This window comes from Heptranchias perlo, chromosome 8 (genome assembly GCF_035084215.1).
Source record: "Heptranchias perlo isolate sHepPer1 chromosome 8, sHepPer1.hap1, whole genome shotgun sequence".
Taxonomy (NCBI): Eukaryota; Metazoa; Chordata; class Chondrichthyes; order Hexanchiformes; family Hexanchidae; genus Heptranchias; species Heptranchias perlo.
The window spans coordinates 87,725,750-87,750,442 of record NC_090332.1 but is presented as its reverse complement, the minus strand read 5'-3'; the positions used below and the strand labels follow the sequence as shown (position 1 = coordinate 87,750,442).

Genomic DNA, 24,693 nt, shown 5'->3' with positions numbered 1-24,693 from the left:
CATGTGTATGTAAATTTAATACTGACCCGTTTCTGCCGAAAATTATAAAATGGAGAGGGAAAGCTTGATAAACAGTAGCAGAGAATAATATAATTCGACTGTACTTTCATAGTTCATTTGTTTTTTTTTAAATTAGGAAACTCATCCCATGAGGTAGCTGACTTGGTCATCCCTACATCTGTTGCTTAATAATGAGTCTTGTGTGTCTACCATTCACTGCCTACAGGTTCAGGGTTAGTGCTTAATGGCAGATGGGTGGCAGTGTCTAACTGTAGGCCACTCAGCCTGTCTGCATTTAAGATGACAGCCCTAGCTTAAATGTCAGTCTGCTTGAATACATTTAAAAATTAATATTGACAAATATGACACATTCCTTTTGAAGATGTTTCACTTTTATGTTGAGATGCTCTGTAGTATTTACTGCAGGATTCTTGTGGTTCTACAGCAGTTTCGAACAGTGTAAGGTGGTGTATGTTTCTTTGTAGCTTCTTTATATATTCCAAATGCCCCTCCCTTTCTCTGTAGCCTCCTCCAGCCCTACAACCCTCCGAGATCTCTGCACTCCTCCAATTCTAGCCTCTTCTGCATTCTTGATTTTAATCGCTCCACCGTTGGCTGCCTTCAGCTGCCTAGGACCTAAACTCTGGAATTGCCTCCCTAAGCCCCTCTACCTCTCTCTCCGCTTCTTAAAATCTAGCTCTATGACCAAATTTTGTCTGATAATTGCAGAATGCATTTCCCAAAACACTAATAAAAATCACAGATACCAATGCAATAAAAAACGGTGCTTGACCTATTCAGTGATTGGAAACCAATGCCTTAATTCTAAAAGGATGGAATTATGGAATGTGATCCCCAAATGCAGGTAATTATGGCTTAAGTTACAGTACACTTAAGTTATATCTATCATTTTACACTGATTACAAGTTTTATTACATAGCTGAAAAGATGGTGAGATGGTATTGTAGTTTTAAATGGGATCATTTTGTACACTAATGAAAGAACTCTTCGAAAATAATGTCACCGAGTTGGCTTTAATAGTCCCATTCCTTCAAATTCTAAAAGGCAACATTTCTGAACTTCTTACCAAAAAACCCCAATGGCTTATTTTCAAAGCCAATGGTTCAGTTTTCATGGAAAAATTGTTGGAATGGCAGAATGCATTTCCCAAAATGAAATAAACCCCCCCAAAAACCAATGTAGTAAAAAAACAAAACTTGACTTATTCAGTAAAACAAAGGCAAAATACTGCAAGTTCTGGAAATCTGAAATAAAAACAGAAAATGGTGGAAACACTCAGCAGGTCAGGCAGCATCCGTGGAGAGAGTTTTGATGTATTCAGTGATTGGAAGACAGTGCCTTAATTATAAAAGGATGGAATTATGGAATGTGATCCCCAAACACTGGTAAAAATTCTGGAATCCCATGGAAAAATTTTTAATTTGTGACCATAAACCAATAGTTCTGTTTATCACAATAGGTGTGTATTTTTGTATAAATCATTCCCCCCGATATCTTCCTAGAAATATGTACGTATAAACTCATTGTAGGTCTTTATCCTGATGTATTTATTTAACTATGTTCCCTTTGTTGTGCAGTTCTACTTGCCATTTTCAGCATCTGTGTACATTAACTTAAGTCATGTTCGTTTTTCATCTGTCAAACTGCTGTCTTAGCGGATCGCTCCAAAGTACTCTTATTATTAGAATATTGTCCATTCCCAAATAACTTGGTGATATCCACAAAATTAGAGGTCCCACCACTGATCCATGGGGAATACTGTTGTTAACAGTTACCTGGTTAGAGCATGTCATTGATGATAACCTTTTCTTGTTATTTGCATGATATCTATTTCAGTTTATACTTACTCAATTTACTTGTCAGCTTCCACTTCAGCAAGAAAGTTTCTTGTGATGAGCCTTGTCAAATACTTCCTGAAAATGTAAAGTAATTTTAATAATGCCTATCTCTAATTCCAGTGAATTGGTTCTGTGTGGCCTGCATTTCATATACTTTTGTTAATTTGGATTTACTCCACTTGACCTGAATGATCTTAAATTATTTTACTTGCACTACAATTCATAATTTTTCTTAGTATAAACAGATATCAGTCTGAGAACATTATCATTCTCAGGATTGTGCTTCTGACTTTAAAAAAAACACATTTTAACTATTAGGTTCTAATACCACACCGAGCTTCACAATACTTCCATCACTTCTATCTTCATGGCTATATGATCTGTATGTTTCAAAATAATTAAACCATTACCTTTTCAAAGCCCAGGACATGCAAGTTGGAGGTGAGTTTTGGATTGGGTAGAGAAGTCCTAGGGCTTTAGCTGGAGGATAGCCTCAGGATGGGACAAAGTAGGATGGAACCTGATTTGGGAAGGAGCAAAGTTTAGGGTCTGGTCTAGGATGCATGTATGCTGCAGGTTGGATGTATGTTTGTTGATGTTGTGATAGTTCCAGAGCCGTGACTCTGGCTGGTACAGGAGACGATGTAATATGTCTAGCAAGAGCGAAACTGGAGGACTTTGCTTTGGAAAGAGCATAGGCCGCGGCTGGGTTGGAGTGGGGCTTGGAGTTTGTGGGACCTGTTGATGGAGATAGAAGGGAGCAGGATTGGGAAGAACGGGTGGAATTGGGGGTACTGCAACAGAGCAGAGGCTGAGGAGGAGGCCAGAATGAAGGGAGGAGTTTGGAATTGGAAATGATCAGGAGGGAGCAGGGTCTGGGCTTGGGAGGGAATAGGAGGTGGTGTTGTTTTGGTAGGGTGAAGAGGCAGCAGGGCCTAAGGCTGAGGCAGGAAGAGATCTGAGAGGAGGGAAGGCCTGAGGCTGGAGGAGATGGTGAGCGTTGGGGCTGGCAGACACTGGGGCTGAGTGGGAAGGCAGCAGGGCTCCAGAGGGAAGTCCACACGGTTAAAATAGCTGGGCAAGTGGCAACAGGTTGCCAAAGAACACAATACAGCAGTAAACAGCAGAATACAGGACTGGGGAGTGTTGTGGTTGGGTGAAATTCACATTGGAACAGGATTGGTTTCTTGTCACATGGCAATTGGAAGCCGTAAAGTTTGGGACTGGCTGGACTGGGAGTGGCAATGCCTAGGGTAAATTTGGAGTGGCAAAGTGCAAGGCCTGGCTGGGCACAGTACCTGCAAACTCCAGGATATGGGGTGGGTAGAAGTATTAGTTGGGTATGACAGCCTGAACAGTGGCCTTCCTGGGAATAAGACTTGGAAGAGTGAGAGGCCTCATGCTGCTCCTCTGAGGGATTATTAAGTGAAATGTATATATTTGGGAACGGAAGCTTGGAGTAGAGCATGGAGTTGAGATTTTCCATTATATCTTTAAAGTGAATTAATTATGCAACTGAAAGACATTTTTCACATCTTACTGTCTACACAGCCTTTGCTTTGTATCATTAGTGGGCTATAGTTTGTGTTGGTTCCTGGCATAATTTGTTAGATTATTAACCTCTGCTGTTAATTAGCTGCTAGATAATTTTGTCACACCAGTTCTGTACAATGTCTTTTCACAAATGTCTTTGATCATTTTTTTTTACACTAGGCATTGGAGTATTTAAATCTGGCAAGATAATTTTGTGTATTCTACATGTGGTAAAACAAAATTTTAAAATTCTCGCTGTTCGTGGCAGGGATTCATAAAGCTGCTGTCGAGTAAAACAGATCTGGTAATGTGTGTTTTGTGTAGCTGTTAGACGGCTGATATTTTTCTTTTCCAGCACTATTTTCTTTTTTGCTGAAGTACCAGATAATAAAATGGAAATTCTAATAGATTTCATTTGGAGTAGGTTTTGAGTGTTTACTGGAGTATAAACGAAATGCCAAGGGACAGTTTGAAGCATGCTGTAATATATAATCTTAGTTATCCGAGGTTTGCCATTCTCTGTTTTCCATTAAAATTTGCTTTCTCTTAGTATTTTATTGAACATGTGGCTTTTCTGTGTCAGTCCTGAGTAATCTGTTTACAATTGTTGCAGTGATTGCAATTATTCTTGGAGTAACTATGTCTCTACAGAACATCAATGTAACATTTCTATTCTGATTCAATTAATGTTTGTTGACAAATTTGGTATGTGGTTATTTTCACTTTGTGTATCAAGTGTCAACATCAAGCTTCTCTGGGAGAGGTAAAACGTAAGCTAGTTGCAACAATGTGCCTTAACTGCAAGCTTATTACAGCGCTGCCCTTTAACACCAGTTTGAAGTTTTCCATTTGCCAGACCAGCCATCTTTCTTGTCTGATGTTTCATTTAGCTTCAAATTGAAAGCTGTATTTGTTTTTGAGTATGATGTCTTGTGCCTGTCAGTGCTGAAAACTGCCTGCTTTATTCTATAGGGTATTTTATGAGCTACAGAAAGGTAGTATATTTCCTAGCTGGTTCACAGCCCTCCACACCAGTTTTCCCCCACATATTTTGGCTACTGTCAGGTACTGGTTGAAGAAGTTATAGTGATCACTTTGCAAGTGAAAGAAGTTTGCTTGTATACGCATACGGATACATAGGGCTCAATTTTCAAAAGCAAGTCCGGGTGCGTTGGGCGTTGGGGGGGCAAAGAAAATCACAAAAATCCGAAGCAGGGTTGAATCTCTGCTCTGACCCGCTGACTTCCAAATTTCACACAGACGCATCTGTGTGCGCGCGCTGTTCCCGAACCCAAATAAATAAACCTACCTTCCAAACGATGTCACCTGCACCCCCCTGCTCCACTGTCTCCCCCGACCCGATGTCTCTCCGAGTTTGCACCCCCCCCCCCCCGACGACGTCGCTCCGATTTCCCCCTCTCCCGACGACGTCGCTCCGATTCCCCGCCCCTCTCCCGACAACGTCTCTCCGATTCCCCGCGCCCCCCCCCGACGACGTTCCTCCGATTTTCCCCCCCCCCCCGACGACGTCTCTCCGATTTCCCGCCCCGCCCCCCCCCCCCCCGACGACGTCTCTCCGATTCCCCGCCCCCCCCCCCGACGACGTCTCTCCGATTCCCCGCGCCCCCCCCCCCCCCCGACGACGTCTCTCCGATTTCCCGCCCCGCCCCCCCCCCCCCCCGACGACGTCTCTCCGATTCCCCGCGCCCCCCCCCCCCCGACGACGTCTCTCCGATTCCCCGCGCCCCCCCCCCCCCCCGACGACGTCTCTCCGATTCCCCGCGCCCCCCCCCCCCCGACGACGTCTCACCGATTCCCCGCCCCCCCCCCCCCCCCTGACGACGTCTCACCGATTCCCCGCCCCCCCCCCCCCCGACGATGTCTCTCCGATTCCCCGCGCCCCCCCCCCCCCCCCCCCGACGACGTCTCTCCGATTTCCCGCCCCGCCCCCCCCCCCCCCGACGACGTCTCTCCGATTCCCCGCGCCCCCCCCCCCCCCCCCGACGACGTCTCTCCGATTCCCCGCCCCCCCCCCCCCCCCGACGACGTCTCACCGATTCCCCGCCCCCCCCCCCCGACGACGTCTCTCCGATTCCCCGCCCCCCCCCCCCCCCCCCCGACGATGTCTCTCCGATTCCCCGCCCCCCCCCCCGACGACGTCTCTCCGATTCCCCGCCTCCCCCCCGACGACGTCTCTCCGATTCCCCGCCCCCCACCCCCCGACGACGTCTCTCCGATTCCCCGCCCCCCCCCCAACGACGTCTCTCCGATTCCCCCCCCCCCACCCCCCGACGACGTCTCTCCGATTCCCCGCCCCCCCCCCAACGACGTCTCTCCGATTCCCCGCCCCCCGCGACGACGTCTCTCCGATTCCCCGCCCCCCCCGACAACGTCGCTCCGATTCCCCGCCCGCCCCCCGCCGACGACGTCTCTCCGATTCCCCGCCCCCCCCCCCCCCCCGACGACGTGTCTCTGATTCCCCCCCCCCCCCCCCCCCCCCCCCCCCCCGACGACGTGTCTCTGATTCCCCCCCCCCCCCCCCCCCCCCCCCCCCCGACGACGTCTCTCTGATTCCCCGCCCCCCCCCCCCCCCCCCCCCCCCCCCCCGACGACGTCTCTCCGATTCCCCGCCCCCCCCCTCCGACGACGTCTCTCCGATTCCCCGCCCCCCCCCCCCGACGTCTCCTCTCCGATTCCCCGCCCCCCCCCCCCCCCCCGCCGACGACGTCTCTCCGATTCCCTGCCCCCCCCCCCCGACGACGTCTCTCCGATTTCCCCCCGCCCCCCCCCGACGACGTCTCTCCTACGTCCATCATCCCGAATGATGTCTCTCCGATCTTTGTCTCGCGACCCCCCCCCCCCTCCGACGTCTCTCTGATTCCCAGCCCCCCCCCCCTCCGACGACGTCTCTCCGATTCCCCGCCCCCCCTCCGACGACGTCTCTCCGATTCCCCGCCCCCCCTCCGACGACGTCTCTCCGATTCCCCGCCCCCCCTCCGACGACGTCTCTCCGATTCCCCGCCCCCCCTCCGACGACGTCTCTCCGATTCCCCCCCCCCCCTCCGACGACGTCACTCCGATTCCCCGCCCCCCCCCCCCCCCCGACGTCTCCTCTCCGATTCCCCGCCCCCCCCGCCGACGACGTCTCTCCGATTCCCTGCCCCCCCCCCCCCGACGACGTCTCCCCGATTTCCCCCCGCCCCCCCCGACGACGTCTCTCCTACGTCCGTCATCCCGAATGATGTCTCTCCGATCTTTGTCTCGCGACCCCCCCCCCCCCCCCACCACCATTCTCTCATGCAACGGTCCCCCCCACCCCCCCAACCCCTCGGAGTTGCAGCTCCGGAAGAGGCTTCAGTTGCCTCATTAGGGTTGCGATCACAACCCCCCTACTTGCCTTCCGGGTTTGGTGCCCGCAAATCACCATCCCCCCCCCCCCGGCTGCCATCCCACCGCCCTTTGAAAATTGACCCCATAGGGTGTGATTTGTGAGTGCCAAAGTAGTGAACTTTGAATGCTGAGCTCTGAGTTTTCGAAGTGAGTCTGGATATTGGGCAACTCTTCATTTCGATGTATTAGGCTGTTTTGTTCCCCAAAGAATGTTAGATTCAGCAAATTAGCAGGCAAGCTTGATGTCTATATGCAGTACTAAATATTGCACATGTGAGATACCAACATAGTACCAAAACGTGTGAAATGTTGTCGTGTTATGAACCCTCGCTCATTTTTTAAAAAAAAATCAGTTGAAGTTATCCTTTTTAATTTCAGATTTGTTGCCATTAGAAAAAGGAGACTTTAATTCAGGTGCTTGGTCTAGGTTTGAAGCCAGACCCCAGAAGTGAAGGGTCAGTATTTTACTTGCATCATCTAGTCCTTATTTACTTAAGTGTTACTTTTTCTGTGTTTCATTTTGATATATTAAATTTTCCTTTCTTGTTTCCATTTTTCTCTTTAATGTTTTAATCTATCAGAAGCAGCATTTCATCCTGCTTCACATCATTGGACCACCTAGGGATATTTAAATTTGTCTTTGTACGGAGTTGTAGTCATAGTGCACCTGGTGTGAAGCCCACGCTTTGTGAGATTACTTCCAGGAAATAGTCTTCCACTTCATGGTTAAAGCAGTTCACAGCCAGATTGTCAGCTTGATTCCTGAGTTATACTTACTGTTTTATATTGATTTGAAGGAAGAACTTGCATTTATATAGTGCCTTTCATGACTTCAGAACATCCCAAAGCACTTTACAGCCAATTAAGTACTTTTGAATTGGAATCACTATTGTAATATAGCGTCAAACACAGCAGCCAATTTGCACACAGCAAGGTCCCACTAACAGTAGTGAGGTAATGGTCAGATAATCTGTTTTAGTGATGATCGTTGAAGGATAAATATTGATCACACCGGAGAACTCCCCTACACTTCTTCGAATAGTGCCATGGGATCTTTTCAGTCCAGCCGAGAGGGCAGACGGGACCTCGGTTTAACGCCTCATCCAAAAGATAGTAGGTCTGACAATGCAGCACTCCCTCATTACTTCACTGATGTCTCAGCCTGGATTATGTGTTCAAGTTTCTGGGGTAGGCCTTGAACCCACAACCTCTGACTCAGCAGCGAGTGTGTTATCACTGAGCCAAAGCTGACACCTAAAAAGAAAACTGAAATTGCTTTTCCATGGAGCATAATTGGTACTATAACTGGCTTATCATTGCAGAATTTGGACAGTTTTAGGGCTATTAACTCACTCAGTTATTCCAAAACTGAAGGCATGTCTCCTTTTGCATGGACAGAGCCAGGTTCAAATGCACACGGGTAACATTGATGCCTGAAATTCGAGCCCTTTACTAAAAAGCACTTGCTCCCCCTCCTTTTCAGCATATTAACGCACGTCTGAACAGATGGAACGGCCTGCCAATTTTGCTGCCACGGAGAGCAAACACTGTAGAGATGCATATGCTCCCAAGCCTTTTCCTGTTCCAGATGCTGCCTAATTGAGTTCTGGCTCAACAGTTTTGCAACAAAGAGCCATTAGAACATCTTGGAAACATCGTAAGTAATGCACAGGCTGTACCTGAAGTCAGGATAACATCAGTATAGGCTTCCTCTCTTCATGCCACATCGCCCACCCAAAGCCCTCGCAGCCAAATAGATCCCTAAGGAGACTTCTGGCAGATCCCAGGCTTCCACACCCCCTCCACCCCCCGACCTCCCCCCAAAAAAACCTCTCAGCCACCTGAGGTTCTAGGCACTACTCCAGTCTGGTTCCCAAATAGATCCTTTAGCTGTCTAACCCTTTCCTGTGTGACCTGAGCCTCTTGTGTAGGATAGATCGTAACCCTGCCAAATAGCACTCCTGCCCATATAGGAAGAACTTTATAGTTGTATATCTGCTCATTGCCCGTGGAATGCACAAAGAATCATGAATTCTGCTTTCTACCATTATTTAGGGAATTGTGTAAATGGTTGTGGAAAACAACAATAAAATAAAGTTATTTAGGGGAAAAACTGATGAGTGCGAGTAGAGTGTTGAAAATGTATAATGCAACCTTGAGGTTTGCATGGGTATTTCAGAGGAATCACTTTCACTGAAAAACGAAACATTTGGAGACGTGATAGGGAAACTATATCAGAAACTAGTACTATCAGAAATTTTTGTCTTATTTTGATATTTCCATTCCCTAAAGCAATAAATGTTGTTCTGGTACATTGTGTGCTACTTACATTTCTCTAGTTGTATGGGATCTTAATCAAATATTTGATATTAAATATTGAACATGTTTGCAGCATGATTCTGGCACAATAACAAAAATCCTTAAAGTTTAAAAATTCTTTTTACGGGATTCCCTGCTTTGCTGTTCAAAGTGTCAACGTTATAGCAATTAGGAATCTGAAGTAAAAGCTGTGGGCAAATCACCTGAGCGGAACAAAAACCTGAAGTGATCTGAATTGGACCTTTTTGGACTTACTTACAGAGATGCAAATTCAAACCATTTTAGTTGCTTTTTTTTTACGAACAGAGTGCCACTTCTCTGCAGTCACAGATTTACACCTCTGGGTTGGGGTTTTCTGTTTGTGTGCTCGCCAGCCTTCGATTTTCCTGTCCATTAAAACAAGAGGGAGAAAAATCACAGCCTGGTGAACACATCAGTGGAGAACCCCAGTCCCTGTGTCCTGTCATCTGTTCCTACCATCAGTGGTAGATGGTGAGCTAGTGTCTGCAAGCACAACAGTAAAAGTAGGAGCTATTTAAATTTGTATTTTTTTTTTGATTTTCATTGTCTTTAATCCAATGATTTGATGGAGGGGGGAGACGATGGAAAGGGCATTCATGGGCATTGATGGAAAGGGCATCGATGGGCATTGTTGTTCCCTGGTGGCTTAGTTGGCAAGGTGACAGAATACCTCCATGCTTTGTTGGAATTTTTAAAAAGAATATCCTAGCCGGTATTGTCCTGAGAAAATAAACTTCATAAGTAATAATTGATAAAACATAAGAGTAAGATAATGTAGAGTGAAGAATTTTATTCTCTGGTGCATTAAGTGCGATCCCGTTGTGGTTTAGGACTTGTTAGATGTATTCAGTTGAGATTAGAATAATTTTGGCTGAATTTGTAGTATCAGTATTTTTCTTATGGCTGCAAAATTTTCAGGTTGTACCCTTGGAGGTATTACCAGTGTGGTGTGTTTATTGCATCTTTTCTCATTGCCTCCTACTCAAACAAACTTCTCTTTTTTAATTATGGACTTTGGAGAAAAGAACAAGTTCGAGATAGGGTGGCAACTTGCGAAGATAGGAGTCAAGGGTGGGCTTTTTAAGGATGGGTGATAGCGGTTTTGAATGGTTGGTTAATGATAGGGAAAGGTTGATAATGTTGGAAAGCATGGGGCCAAGAAAGAGATGTTGGGTAGTCAGGAGCTGGGTTGGAAGGGGCACAACGGAACAGATGGGAGCTTCATGGAGGATCTGAGTGTGGTGAGGGCTAGGGGAAATGAGGGAGAAGCTGCAGAGTGAAGAGGTAAGGTGGGATTGGCTTGAGGGAGTTGGGGAAAGGTGGCAGAGGTGGGTGAAGAATTATTTACTTTAATTAGATTTCAGAATACAGTTGAATCTCCATTATTCCCCACAATGGAAGGAATCCCTCTGGTGGACAATTGACAGAAATCAACCATACAGCCCAAGAAACATTACATTCAATTTATTATCATTTGTATTGTACTTGTCTTCATTCCCATACCAATGCATCATATAAATAAAACCAAAGTTTGGGGACTATTAATTATCTGTCTGTCAATTATCTACCAGAGGGATTCTTTCCATTGTGGGGAATAATGGAGATTAAACTGTATTCTGAAATCTAATTAAAATAAATAATTCTTCATCCCTTATTTGACCAGTTGCTATTGTTATGATGTCAATTTGCATCAAATGTAAACCTGATTGCAGTCAGTAACTTTATCAATACTAATTTGTTAGTCATCTCTCTTGTTCTTTGTTCCAGATACACACGAATCCATGTTTCCATCAGTCCTCAAGTGGAGACCATCTTCTACCCCTGGAGAAAGATAAATGGCACTGGCTGAACCCAGGAGACTGCTTTTCTCTGCTACCAGACAAATATATATATAAAGTCACCTCTTCCAGCTTTGACCAGACTTTAAGGTGACTGATTCTTTAATTCAGAAGCAAATAAACAATAATCACATCTGTGTTGTGGATTCATTCCACCAAATGGGATGGTGTTTTCATAGATAATGCAACCTTGTTACCTTTCTAATTTTTGACCTTACATTCCAAAAGTTATAAAGTTTAGAAAAGTAGTTTTTGATGATCATGCTATCATAGTATGGCATTGTAGATAATGCAATTGGGAAAATTGGAGAGATGTATGCAGCATTATGAATCTTTCAAACATGAACCATGTGGTCTTCTCTCCCTGAGCCATTGTATTCTGTTGTATTTCTTCTGGTGTTCTTATGCGTCAGCACGTGAGATGTTCATGTAGGGGATAAGCATTGCAGTGAGATTACAGTTTGTTGTTTTGTAAAAGTAAACTTAAAATGCCTATGGAAAGTGTGATTCTTATGGTTCTTTTCTGGCCCAGAAATGTTTCCTTCCTTTCCACCACTTCCCTTCCTCCATCCTTTTCCCTACCCTGCATCTACTGATCCTAAGTGTTAGTGAAATATATTGAGTGTACTGTTCACGTGGATTTATATATTGTTTTAAAGTAAAATTTGTGGAATGTACAACTTTGGTTACTGTAAAACTACATTAACTTGAAAAAACCTTTAAATGAAGTACAGAAATAACTATATATTACAGATGTGGAGATGCCGGTGATGGACTGGGGTTGACAATTGTAAACAATTTTACAACACCAAGTTATAGTCCAGCAATTTTATTTTAAATTCACAAGCTTTCGGAGGCTTCCTCCTTCGTCAGGTGAAAATTGCTGGACTATAACTTGGTGTTGTAAAATTGTTTACAATTATATATTACAGAACAGTGTCTCTGAATAAGCAGCACATGAAAACAACTGTAAACATACCTTGAGGAAATTAATAGATATCTGTAAACTTATAATTGGACATGATATAAATATATAAAGCCTTTTTATCTATTTATTTTACTCATTAAACATGAATTATTTGTAAATCTATAAACATTTTTTCCAATGGGATTATCAGACCATAGTATTTTGTAATCAGAACCTTTTTTGTGGAACTGTTTAAATGGTCATGCCAATTTGAAGAAAACCATGAAAAGAAATTTTGTTTCTCATGTTGCACCAAAACTTGAAATTGGCTAATATATCGGTAAGTAGAACCTGCAGTGAAAATTGAATTAGGAATTTTTATTGATATGTAGAAGATATGTTTTTTTTTAATCAATATTTAATTGAGGCAATGAAAATGTATTTATGCCATCTTTATAATTAATGCATTGCAGAAACAGTGAGTTGTCAAATTTTGAAGATATCACTGATGATCAGTCCAACTCTCCAGAAAATTTGCATATGGGTAAAGGGGAGGCCAACGAAGGGCCAAATATATTTCTGGGTTATACAGAAAAACCCACTACATCTTCTAGGACTGTGACAGCAGATGATCATTCCAGAGAGCAATCCAACGCATTTGAACCAAATAGCATTTTGGAGAAGACGGTAAGAATTGTATAATTAGCAAACTTTCTGTTAAAATTCTAAACCAATTAATATTCTTTCGGTCCAGTCTAATACTATGTGCCTGCTGAGTAAGGGCATGTTTGGTACCCTGGAATCTTCTGGGATTCAGACTGGGGCTTTCAGAATTGATAGTGTCTTCAATGAGTTTCCACTTAGTCTGCAGGAACTCATGTAAGCACATTAACCTTAAAGTGCCCAAATGTGTTGTGGAAAAAAGAACTAAATCGCCCGGGGGGTTGAATGGAGAAATGAATTCTGTACTGTGGCATTGATTCATACAGGCCAGGAGAAACAGAGGTACAAGCTTTGATTGGTGCTGAAGCAGACTATCTTAGTTGGGCCTGTCACAACTGGCCATGGCTCCCTAGGCCAGGGAGAAGACCAATCGAGTGAGGTTCTTAGTGCAGATTGCTATCTATTGATTTTCTGCTGGAAGTGCATCTGTGTGGAGTAACACAAGGAACAGCAACTTGGGTAGGATCCATTAATTTTTTTTAGAAGTTGTTACTAAATGGTTCTGTTTGTTTTTAATTTAATTGCTATTAATATAACTCTATTAAGTTGATTATCAGTGCTTTGTTTAAAGAGACCGTGTTGCTTCCCCTGAGTCCTATAATACTAACAGTGCTGTGGGAGAACCTTCACCACATGGACTGCAGCGGTTGAAGGAGGCGGCTCACCACCACCTTCTCAAGGGCAATTAGGGATGGGCAATAAATGCTGGCCTTGCCAGCGAAGCCCACATCCCATGAACGAATAAAAAAAAAACTCTCCTGACGATATTCAAAACATCTAATCAGAAAGTAAGATTGTTTTTGTTGCACCTGCAAATCTAAACCATCCAATCAGTGACATGCCTTTCAAAAACTTATTGACCTGTTGTGCAGGATATATATTTCACATTGTTTCTAGCTTGGTTTTAAATTTCTGTAGCAAAGAGCACAGGAATAATGTGCCTCTTTCTGTGCTGTAAACGTTAGTGGTTATATAGTCTTTTGTAAGAATGTTTGGAAATAAGAGTTTTTGCAATGTAGAGATCACTTACTGATTGAAATTGAATTTATGACAATTGCCTGCATTATCTTATGAGGGTGGCATTGTCCCGTCAACATAATTCTTGTATTTAATTTGAGCTTTCAAGGTTAGCAAAATGCTTAGCTAAGCTAGTGTTCAGTACATACCTCCAATCACCATGTTGAATTTCCACAACAACAGCAACTTGCATTTATATAGCGCCTTTAATGTAGAAAAATATCCCAATGCACCTCAGAGGCATAATCAGACAAAAATAGACGCTGAGTCAAAGAAGCAGGCATTAGGAAGGGTGACCAAAGAGGTGGGTTTTAAGAATGGTCTTAAAGGTGGAGAGGGACGTGGAGAATTCTGGAATGTAGGTCTTACACAACTGGTGGGGAGGAGGTGGGGAGTCACAGACGGCCCAAGTTGGAGGAATGGAGAGTTGTAGAGGATTGCAGGGCTGGAGGAGGTTATAGAAATAGAGTGGGGCAAGGCCATGAAGGAATTTAAAAACAAGGATGAAATTGTAAAATTAAAAATGTCGAGAAATTGGGAGTCAATGTAGGTCAACGAGGACAGGAGTAATGGGTGAACAAGACTTGGTATGGGATAGGATATGGGCACAGAGTTTTGGATGAGTTGAAGTTTACAGAGCATAGAGAATGGGAGGCTGGCCAGGAGAGCATTGGAATAATCGCGTCTTGGAGTGACATTGGCAGATGAGCTGAGACAGAAGCAGATGTTACAGAGCTAGAAGTAGACGGACTTTGTGATGGAAAGTTTTAGACTTGAGAGTGTTTCTCCAAATTCAAATCGCCCCTCAGGCTCACAGACAACCGCAGCATAAGTACTGACAAAGGAACACCTATTGTGAAAATCCCAGGCATTGTTCTTTCATATGCATCATACTGTGCAGCAATTGATTTTAAACCAGCAGAATACCAACAAAACTTGGTAAATATCATCAACTCACACTGTGGCGTTTTAATAATAAATGACCATGCCTTCTAACATTTTACATGAAATGATGATCAAAAAATCTGATTAGCATTTTTATGTGCAGTGATGCAAGGTAAAACTGGGTTGCCACAGGTTACTGTTATAAATGCTGATCCGGCTCCGGCTGATCACTGGACGTAGATGCACTGAAGCATTTGTTTTAAAATCTAATCATTAAGGTTTTAAGTAAATCCTATACCATATTAGATTTTAGATTTTGTTATGGTGGATGTTTAGAGTCATGGGCTGAGTATGAACTACCAGAATAAAAACACAAAAACGCTGGAAATTCACAGAAGGTTGATCAGCAACTGAAAGAAAAAATAGGTGAATTTTGGACGTAAACCTATATTAGAACTGGCAGATGGAAGTACCTTGTAAACCCAAATGATATTTCTCTCCCAGCGAAGTAGGTATCGAAATATGAGTGAAATGAAGTTTGTTGATTCAGCAATGAATTAGTCACTTTCTAATGATGTCTATCCTCAAGGATGTCTAACAAGAGTCTGGAGGCACGCTATAGTATCAGTTAAGCTGGTGGCCTTGGGGAGGCCTGTATCATACTGAAGGCGTTCTTTGGTCTAGTTGGCCCTCTCCCCACTTTGGAACAGCAGAGACCCCTCCCCTCAAATACAAGCTGCAAGCAGTTGGGATCTTTGCGTTAAACCTTTTACCTCCTGAAGTTACTTCCAGATTTCTTAATATGACTATTTTCCATTATGTAAAAATGATGGTGCATTGGGAAATTTGGAGTATTATATACATCACCCACTATGTTCATTTCCAATTTTATGTGAACTAGCTGAAAGTAGTTTAATTTTTTTTCATGATGTATGGATTTAACACCCTTGGAACTGAAGGAAATGCCTGATAGCTTTCTAATTGTATTAAAAAGATGCATTTTATTCCTTCTCCCTTTAGTTCTAAACTTTGCAACTTCAGTCCAGTTTTTAAAACATTTTTTTATTGTTAAATGATCAAATAGTCTTTTCTAACGAGCGATGAAAATGAAGTATTGAGGGCTCTCCTGATGAGTCAGCAAAGTTATCCATTGAGCTGCTGAACCATACAGACCCAGCTAGCTCATCTCAGATGAGGGGACACTCAATTAGCATCAGTGCTTTTAGGTAGGTAGGGAAGAAAAAATTGGTCACAATTTTAGGTCCTGATTGCTATGCAGTGATCCCTACAAGATGTGTATGTGTAAACATCTGGTGAGGATGGGATTGGGCACAGTTGTGATGCTCCCACAGTTGAAAAGCCTCACAACCCCCCAACTTGAGATGTCTACTTGAATAGTGACCATTTATACGAGGTACTGGAGGGCAGCCAGCACCCATGGAACAGTACCCCAGCAAGGAGTCATCACCTGCTAGAAAAGAGAAATGAGGTGCTCTGGTTCATTGAATGCCATACTGCCTAGTTTGATATGGGTGTAGTAAAGCTGCTTTATTTCTCTGTACACTTACGTGGTTCTCAGACATAAACAGTTAGCAATGAAGCATTAGAATTGGGATCAAAAAATCTTGGTATCATTTGTAACTAAAGGGGTTCTGCCCTCTTCCTGCCTGTTCCCACACAAAAAAAAAACAAATTTCTTTGTGAATATTGTATTCAGTGAACTGCAGGATATTGTTGATAGTGCAAGAAATGGAAAGCATTTCATTCTTTATCAGTCAGCATCGTACACTCCCAGGTCCAGTTTAGATTCTTCTTCTCTGCCCCAACAATGTGCATCAACCTTAACCTTAGAGCACCACATCTTACTATACCAGCAAACCATTGGTCTGTTTTACATTTGAAGGAGGCGGATGCTAAATTGGGGCCAGTGCTAAGGCAACACGTAACTGCCACAGCCGAAAGTCTCAATATAAATGAAAGGGAGATGCGCTTTTAAATATGGTAGAATAGCAATAAATGGCTTTCTTATACTATTTGTAGTTCAACATAGACATTTGAATGAAGGGTTTGGACAGATAGTTTCAGTGATAAACTTATCTGCACTTTAATCCCTGATATTGTACATCTGCAAATTCTTCATTGCCTTTAATATTAAAAAAAAACCCTAAAGAAACAGTAAGTAAAGAAATGCACTAGAGATGTAAAGTAATTATCAAATGAGCGGGAAGGTTGAATATCGTTGCAACATTGTAATTCCACTTAAGGCAAAATATTAAATGGATTGTGAGGCAATCTCACCTGTTCTCTGCTAATTAAACTCATTTTATGCTCTATAGTCAAAGAGTGAGCAACTCAAGAATGGCCATACACGACTGAACCCTGTGAAGCGGAAAAGAGTCTTGCCAGCTTGGATGCTGCAAGTTACAACAGAAATACAAAGTACTTCCTCTAAAGTCAGTAAGAAAGGTAGGACAGCAGGCTGTTAAGGATACCTGTTGAATTAACAGCAAATAATTTTTATTAAATTCCTTTTTGTTGCAAGACTTTTTACTTAACACTTTCCAGCCCAGAAATTTCCAGTATTGCTGTGCAATTGAGCATTTTCTTTGTGACCTGCAGATCTGAACTTCTGCTGGTATAACATTTTTGTGTTGCCACGTTGATGATGTTATATCATCAGTGCTGCTTCCCCAAGAAAAGTAACGTCAAAGTGCAAACTTGCTATAGTTTCTGGAGTAACATTTTATTTTTTTTAACTGATTCAGAAACCTGCCTTTATGTGGATCACAGTTTTAAAACTTAAACTTTACTGGAAGATTCAAGTGACATCCTCGTCCACCATTTGGATGAAATGTTAAACTGGGGCCCTTTCTGCCCGCTCAGGTGGATGTAAAAGATCCTGTGGCACTATTCGAAGAAAAGTAGGGGAGCACTCCCAGTGTCTTGGCTCATATTTATCCCTCAGCCAACATCACTAATTTATCTCATTGCTGTTTGAGGGACTTTGTTGTGGGCAAATTAGTTGCTGCATTACCCCACATTACAACAGTGACTACACTTCAAAGTACTTCATTAACTGTGAAGCGCTTTGGGACATCCTGAAAGGTGCAAGTTCTTTCTTTTGAGGTCTGCGAATGGTCTTTTATCATAGACCTATTGGCGTAGGAGCGGCTTAACATTTTCTGTTTGAGCTGCCTTTATCTACTCATGACTCATGAAGCCACTCGGTGACTTTCTGAATGGTTGAAGTCATAGGTCTGGAATTGCCTAATCCTCATAGACGATGTATACTACATTCTCACATTTATTTTTTTATATTTGCAAGGCCGACATTTACTGCCCGTCCTTAGTTGATGGTGGTGATGGGCCGCCTTCTTGAACTGCAGAAGTTTGAGTGGCATGCTAGGACACTTTAGAAGGCAGTTAAGAGTCAACCACGTTGGTGTGGGACTAGACTCACATATAGACCAGACCGGGTAAGGACGGCAGGTTTCCTACCACAAAGGACAAACCAGCTGGGTTTTTATGACAATCCAACACCTTCATGGTCACTTATACTCATATCAGCTTTTTTATTTCCAGATTTTTTTTAAACTGAATTCACAGGGCCCGATATTACCAGGGCGGCGGGTTCACGGCGGGGGGGCGATTGGGCACGTTGGTAACGCACCTGGTGAAATCAGTCTGCCCTGCGTGCAATCGCAGGCTGATTGGATCCACTTACCTCTTGTTCCGGGTTCCCCGCTGCTGAGCTGCGCGGCAGGCAGACTGCGCATGCGCAATAAGGTCTGTCAACTGGAGGAGCTCTATTTAAAGGGGCAGTCCTCCACTGACTGATGCTGCAAGAAATAGGAAAAATTACAGCATGGAGCATCCCAGGGGGAAGGCTGCTCCCAGGTTTAATGATGCCTCACTCCAGATATCATTGGATGGGATGAGGAGGAGGGCGGGGGGACAGAGATCTTCCCCACGGCGGGCAGGAGGAAGCGGCCTGCCTCTGCCACCAAGAAGGCCTGGCTCGAGGTGACAGAGGAGGTCGCCTGCACCACCAACATATCGCGCACCTGCATACAGTGCAGGAGGCACTGCAATGACCTAAGTAGGTCAGCCAAAGTGAGTACACTTACTCATTCCCCTACACTCCGTCTGCCACATCACCGCCCCCACCCCACATCTCCTTCTGCACAGCCAACACTACTCTGTCACATCACTCCTCACACCCACTCAAACCTCATCCTCATCTTAGCTGCACTTACTCACCAGTACTCATCCCGCCACTACCACTCAACCCAATCCTCATACAATCTCATGGCTCTATCTCATACTCACCCTCTCATGCATCTCTTTCACAGCCAGCCTCACTCAACCTGCCACTACCTGTGCTGCAGCCACAGGGCACGCATCACATATGTGCAGTAGGCAGCGTAAGGCAAACGTGTCGTGAGCATGAAGGGGATGCACAAGGGTGTTTGAGGGTTTGTCATGGTTTTTACTTATATTTAATTTCTGAGCAACTCACATTACATATTATTGTCACCACTACTGCCACGTCTTTGTGAATCTTGTCTTGTTTGTGCAATAATGCCCTTTCCTGAGGATCACTATGAAGACCCACACCTGATGCCACCCATTGTGTCACTGCAGAGTGGGTGTAGGTGTATTTGCAGGGCTCTTTTGTGCAGACGACTGAGAGACGTCGGCGATGTCCCCCGTGGCACCCTGGAAGGACGCGGAGGAGAAGTTGTTGAGGGCAGTGGTGACGTTGACAGCGACAGGTAAGAAGATGGTGCTCGGGCCAGCCGGGAGCAGCTCGGCATGAAGGAGGCTGCAGATGTCCACGACTACATGTCGAGTGACTCTGAGCCTCCGTGTGCACTGCTGCTCAGAGAGGTCCAGGAAGCTGAGCCTCGGTCTGTGGACCCTGTGGCGAGGGTAGTGCCCTCTGCGACGCATCTCTCTGCGGTAGCCCTCCCTCCTGCTGTGCAGGCGGATGTGTCACAGCACTGTGTTGTGGAGCTCCACGTGTCAGAGGTAGATGGCGTGTCCGGCGAGGCTGGTGATGCTGTTCGCCCTCCGAGGAGGTCATGACTGCAGCTACGGCGGCCCCCATCTGGAAGATGTACATCTGAGGGGGTTCGCAAGGAAGGGACATGTGTCTGGACACCGGGGTAAGTCTGCAAGTTGGTGAATTTTGTTGTTAGGAGGAGGGTGGTGGAGGCCAAACTTTGTCCAAAGTGACAGAGTGGCCTCCTGCAATGAGTAAGGGTCTCCCCACCACCCCCCCCCCCCGCCCTTCCCCCCCCCCCCACCTGTCAAATGGACCTTTGCAGCTGCCACAGGCTGATGGCTGCAACACGTCCATTTGAACTGGGAGTGTATCCCCCAGTACGGGAAACAGTCCCAGTTGTTTGTAAAATCCCAACCCTCCTAAAATATCACGTTAATCAGGTCTGTAAACGACCTGAAATACCAAAAGAAATACCTTAAGTGGCACCCCGCCAGCTTTAATTGCCGGCGGGAGTCCCACGTGCGGGGGCTGCGCGCGCATGTCAGCACGTCAGTGGGGAACCCGGAAATGGGGCGGGTTGGAGCGGGGCTCCCAACCCGCCCCGGGAATCCCTGATTTTCGTAGCCCCCCCCCCCGCCAGGAACGCACCCGATCGCGGGTGCTAAAATAGAGCCCACAGTCTCTGGATTATTAGCCTAAATCTCTGGTATCCTTGTCCAGTAGCATAACCACTACACTGCTGTACCCATATCAATTACATTAATTAAGCTTTGAATGCTGCTTTTGCTTGTTGAGTTGTATTTCTGCCAGTGTTATTATCTAAAACTCTGTTCTTTGTATATATACATTCAATTGCAGATAACTATCAATTTTTGAAGCAGGGTTATTTGGGCTGTTAGAAATTCAGATTTGCCATAGGTATCTTCTTGGGTACAGTGGCGTCAACCACTCCTGTAAGCAGTTTGATTACCTCCTGTGGAAGGTAACTCACACTGGGCTATATCTGCTTGTACGATAGTATGAATCAGTAGTGTATCAATAGTATCCTCTTGTGACCTGAGTGGGATATTCATGGGATACTGGATCACTCTTTCAAAGAGCCGGTACAGGCATGATGGGCTGAATGGCCTCCTTCTGTGCTGTATTGTTCTATGATTCACTCCAAGGTGAACCAGGGAAACATTTAAATAAAGCCGGCTGCTTTTTTTTCCCACAGGTCATCATACAGAACAGCTGTTATGACTAGACTCACTCACTTCAATCTGTACAATTTATCTTCACATAATAATCCCAAATGAAGAATATACCATGCCAGCCCACCTCAGTAAGTCATCTTACTTGACTTAAACATGATGGTTTATAACCATCCTCCAGCATTTCCACCCTCTTCACCTTGGTGAAAGCCCTCACAGCTTTCTCTTTAACAAATCTGACTGTCCTTGTAGGCTTTCTTTTTGCAAAAGCCTCTGCCCGCCAGTGCCCTAACTTCTGCCATTTTATCTTTTGCTGTTCACAGCCAGATGTGGATCAATTTACTTCTGTTTTTTGGTTACCTAGACACGCTAACAGATTGCTCATTGTTTAGTCTCTGGGGAAAACAACTTCCATTAAGCATATTAACCACTTTCGTCGAGGTGCCTTTTTTGTTAACTTGTGAGAATACTGAAAAAAAAAACACATTAAAAATAACTCTTTTTGCCAAATCCTTTCTGTGGAAAAATTGTCAGAAAATCCTGAAATGTGACATAGTCATACATTAGGCCAAAGGAAAAACTCTGCTTTGCATCTTTTGGCAAGGTGGCATTTATTGTTCACCCCTAGTTGCCCTAAGAAGGCGGTGGTGGGTGTTTGCTTTAAAATTACTGCAGTTCTTATGGGGATGGTTTTCCCATGATGGTGTGAGGTAGGGAATTCCAGGATTTTGCCCCGGCAATGATGAAGGAATGACGATATATGTCCAAATCAGGATGGTGTGTGACTTGGAGGGGAATAGGTCATGATAGTCTCATGACATTGCTGTTCTCGACCTTGTAGAGTTTGTGGGGCTGGGAGATGTCGTTAAAGTGAGCTTGGTGAGTTGCTGTAGTGCTTCCTGTAGCTTGTACATATAGCAGGTACAGTGCGGCAGAGGTGGAAGGGGTGCATATGAGTATGTGACAGGGGTGCTAATCAAGCAAACTGCTTTGTCCCAAATGGTGTTGAGCTTCTTAAGTGTTGTTGAAGTTGCATCCATCTAGGTGAGTAGTCTATCTACGACTGACTTGAGCTTTGTAGGTCTTGTAGAGGTTGTAACGGGTCAGGAGGTGAGCCACTCCTCACATGTACCCAGCTTCTTGCCCTGCTCTTGTAGTCACGGTATCTTTCTGGCTGATCCAGTTAACCTTCTGTTCAGTGGTGTCTCCTAAAATGTTGATGGTTGGGGATTTGGCGATGGTGGAGCCATTGAAGGTCGCGGTAGGGAGGGAGGTGGTGCTGTTTTAATCTTTAATAGATTATATATCTCTGTTGAGATTGGCTAGTGATTACATGACATGGATTTTCAAGTTTAATGGATAAACTACTTAAACTGCTACCTGCAGTGCATCCATCCATTTAACATCAGCATCTGTTTTGCAATTAACACGAGGTGATGGCATTGGGTTATCCTGCACCACCAACACTGCTTTCTGCTCAGGGAAAGTAAAACTTAGCACATGTGCATTTTATGAAATACATTTTGCCTACAAAACAACACATCGCAGTAATTCATTGTGTGTGAAACACCTGTGAAATTTTTGAGAAAAGTTTAAAGTGCAATATAAATGCAAGTTAATTCAGGGCCCAGAATGCAACTTATTGTGTATACTTCCAAGTCAAATGAGAAATGAATGTCCTTGGCACTAACAGTAGGGGGTTATCTCGTATGTGGGTAATATCTATTTTGCTTGGCTGACCAGCTCATCGTCAGCAGAAGCTTGGGGTGAAGCCTGGAGTTGGGAGGGCAAATAGCTATCTAAATATTACTCCCATGGGGGAGTGGAGCAGCAGCTGATTAGAATGCTTCATACCTTTGGCACTGTGATACTTAGATGGCATCTGTTTCTGCAGACCAGTTCAGGCTCCCACTCTTTCTGTGTGTCCCCAGCAGGATTTTAAATCAGCGTGGATGGCTGGACTGGAGTTGGAAGGGTGAGATGTTTCTGTCACCCGTTAGCTTGCTTCTCCAGCACTTCTCAACGAGACAATAATAGGTCCAAATACCAAGACCATGGTTTGCTACAATCTGGCAGCTGGAATGAATTTTGTTTTCAATTATTTGCCAAGCCACTAGCAGTTCTTTTCAAATGGGACGAATAAAGAGAATAAAAACTGGAGGAGCGAGGCAGTTTGTAGTCTGTTGCTGTCTTCCCATCAGCTGTTGTTCTGCTTGTCCAGCGCTGTGATATTTAGATGGCAAATCTCCATCCTAACAAGTTTCAACTCCTGTTGCAGATTTAAAATTGGAGACAGCCCAGCAGGATAGATACAGAACAAAATGAGTTAAAATCAGCAGGGAGAGCCAAGGCTGAAGTCAGGAGGGAGAGTTGCCATTCAAATGTCTCCTTGCTCCAGAGCTAAGCAGAATAGCTGACAGCAACAGTGGATAGGAATGCACTTGTTGAAATGAAGAAAAATGGAGATGCCAGTGGACATATAAAGGCAAGAATTTTGGTGGATGTGAACTTTGTCTTAATAGAAGGGTATGATTTTTGTGGATGGGATTTTGAGGGTTTGTCTTGTAGATGATTATACATGGTACACGCAAAATTCATACATTCATAATATACCAAAAAAACTCACAAACACACTTATCTGCCACAGCCTCGTTCCTTGAACATCAGGTAAATAGGAGTCATCCTAGGGGACTTAAAAATGAAACGGAAGACCAAGTTCTTGAATGGAGGTTTGAAGCTGCAACAATTGCACGTCCCTTTTAGCAGGTCAGATTGGTAGAAACCAGAAGAAGCTATAAACAAGTTAGTTGATCTTTACTGAAATGTCCACCTTTTGAAGGCTACTCATACTGCAGTTAAAGCTGATGAATACTTTTGTCTGTTTGCAGCCAGTTGCAGATGGAGTTTGTGGCTGGTAGGAGATTTCGAATTTCCTTCTGAAGCTGGAGGATATGTATCAAAGCCTTGGGTACTTCACAAATGCTTGAAAAGTCTGATGTTTGTTACAAGATCAATCAAAAAACACTTTTACACAATTCTTTTTTGATTTGATTCTTTTCTTTTACAAGTGATTGGCCCTGTAGTTTTGTTAAAGAGTTTCTTAAGCTTGGCGTAATTGGTAGTGCCAACATGTAAACACATCACACTGTAATTGCACCTGCCTGCCACTATTACTGCTGTAGCACCTTCATTGTAGGGGAGAGTATAGTTACAGCCTCACAGGTTTTGCATAAGCAGTTCCCATTATAAAAGTGGATATAGAAAGTTAGAATGGAAAAAGTTGATAGGAAGTGCACGCAGATGTAAGATTGTTAATCTACTAGTCAATCTCCTGTAGTGTTGCACATGGGGAGTCAAGACCGAATGTAGTATTCGGGTCAGGCTGAGTTACAGGATGGCCAGATAATTAGATCCAGGTTGAGGGAGAAGTGAAGCCGAGAGGAGAGAGTGGGAGGGATTGGAGAGGAAAAGAAGGGGAGAATGGGAGGGATAGGGAGAGGAAGGGAGGTGGTGAGAGGAAGAGAGAAGGGAATGGGAGTGGAGCAGGAGGATGGGATGGAGGTCAGCAGGGATGAGGAAGAAGGAGGAGGGGGGGATAACAAGGAGGGGAGGATGCCGGTAAACTCTTCCAGCTGGGTTGGGTTCCAAAGTAACATCTCGAGCAGGGGGGGGAACAGTACTCTTCCCTCCACCAGTTCTAGATTTCCTCTTCTGTGGGGAGGGGAGGGGTGAAAACTCCTTTTTCCTCCACCAGTCCTCAAGTTTGCTCTCAGTGGGGGAGTTTGCATTTTTAATGTTTATAGATTACTAGTTGATATCCTATGGTGTTGCACACAGATAGCCAGGGTATTTATTTGTTTAAAACGTCTGATTTGTGTGTTACTTGTGAGTGATTTTTTTCCCCCTTATATGTTGGCATTGGATAGTAGGAGTATTATTTAATTGTGAATAGACACATTTCAATAAGAGTTTGAAGAAAAATAAGCGAGCGTTTGAATTA

At 44.3% G+C, this 24,693-nt stretch overlaps 1 protein-coding gene across 2 annotated transcripts in view; it reads left to right on the top strand.

The window, feature by feature from the left end:
• aplf (aprataxin and PNKP like factor) overlaps window positions 1-24,693 on the top strand; it is a 61,326-nt gene that overhangs the window by 5,372 nt on the left and 31,261 nt on the right. For both annotated transcript variants that reach the window (XM_067989472.1, XM_067989473.1), the window contains exons 3-5: window positions 10,890-11,050; window positions 12,341-12,554; window positions 16,829-16,958. In XM_067989472.1, the coding sequence (XP_067845573.1) occupies window positions 10,890-11,050; window positions 12,341-12,554; window positions 16,829-16,958 (505 nt within the window). The remainder of the gene's footprint in view (window positions 1-10,889; window positions 11,051-12,340; window positions 12,555-16,828; window positions 16,959-24,693) is intronic.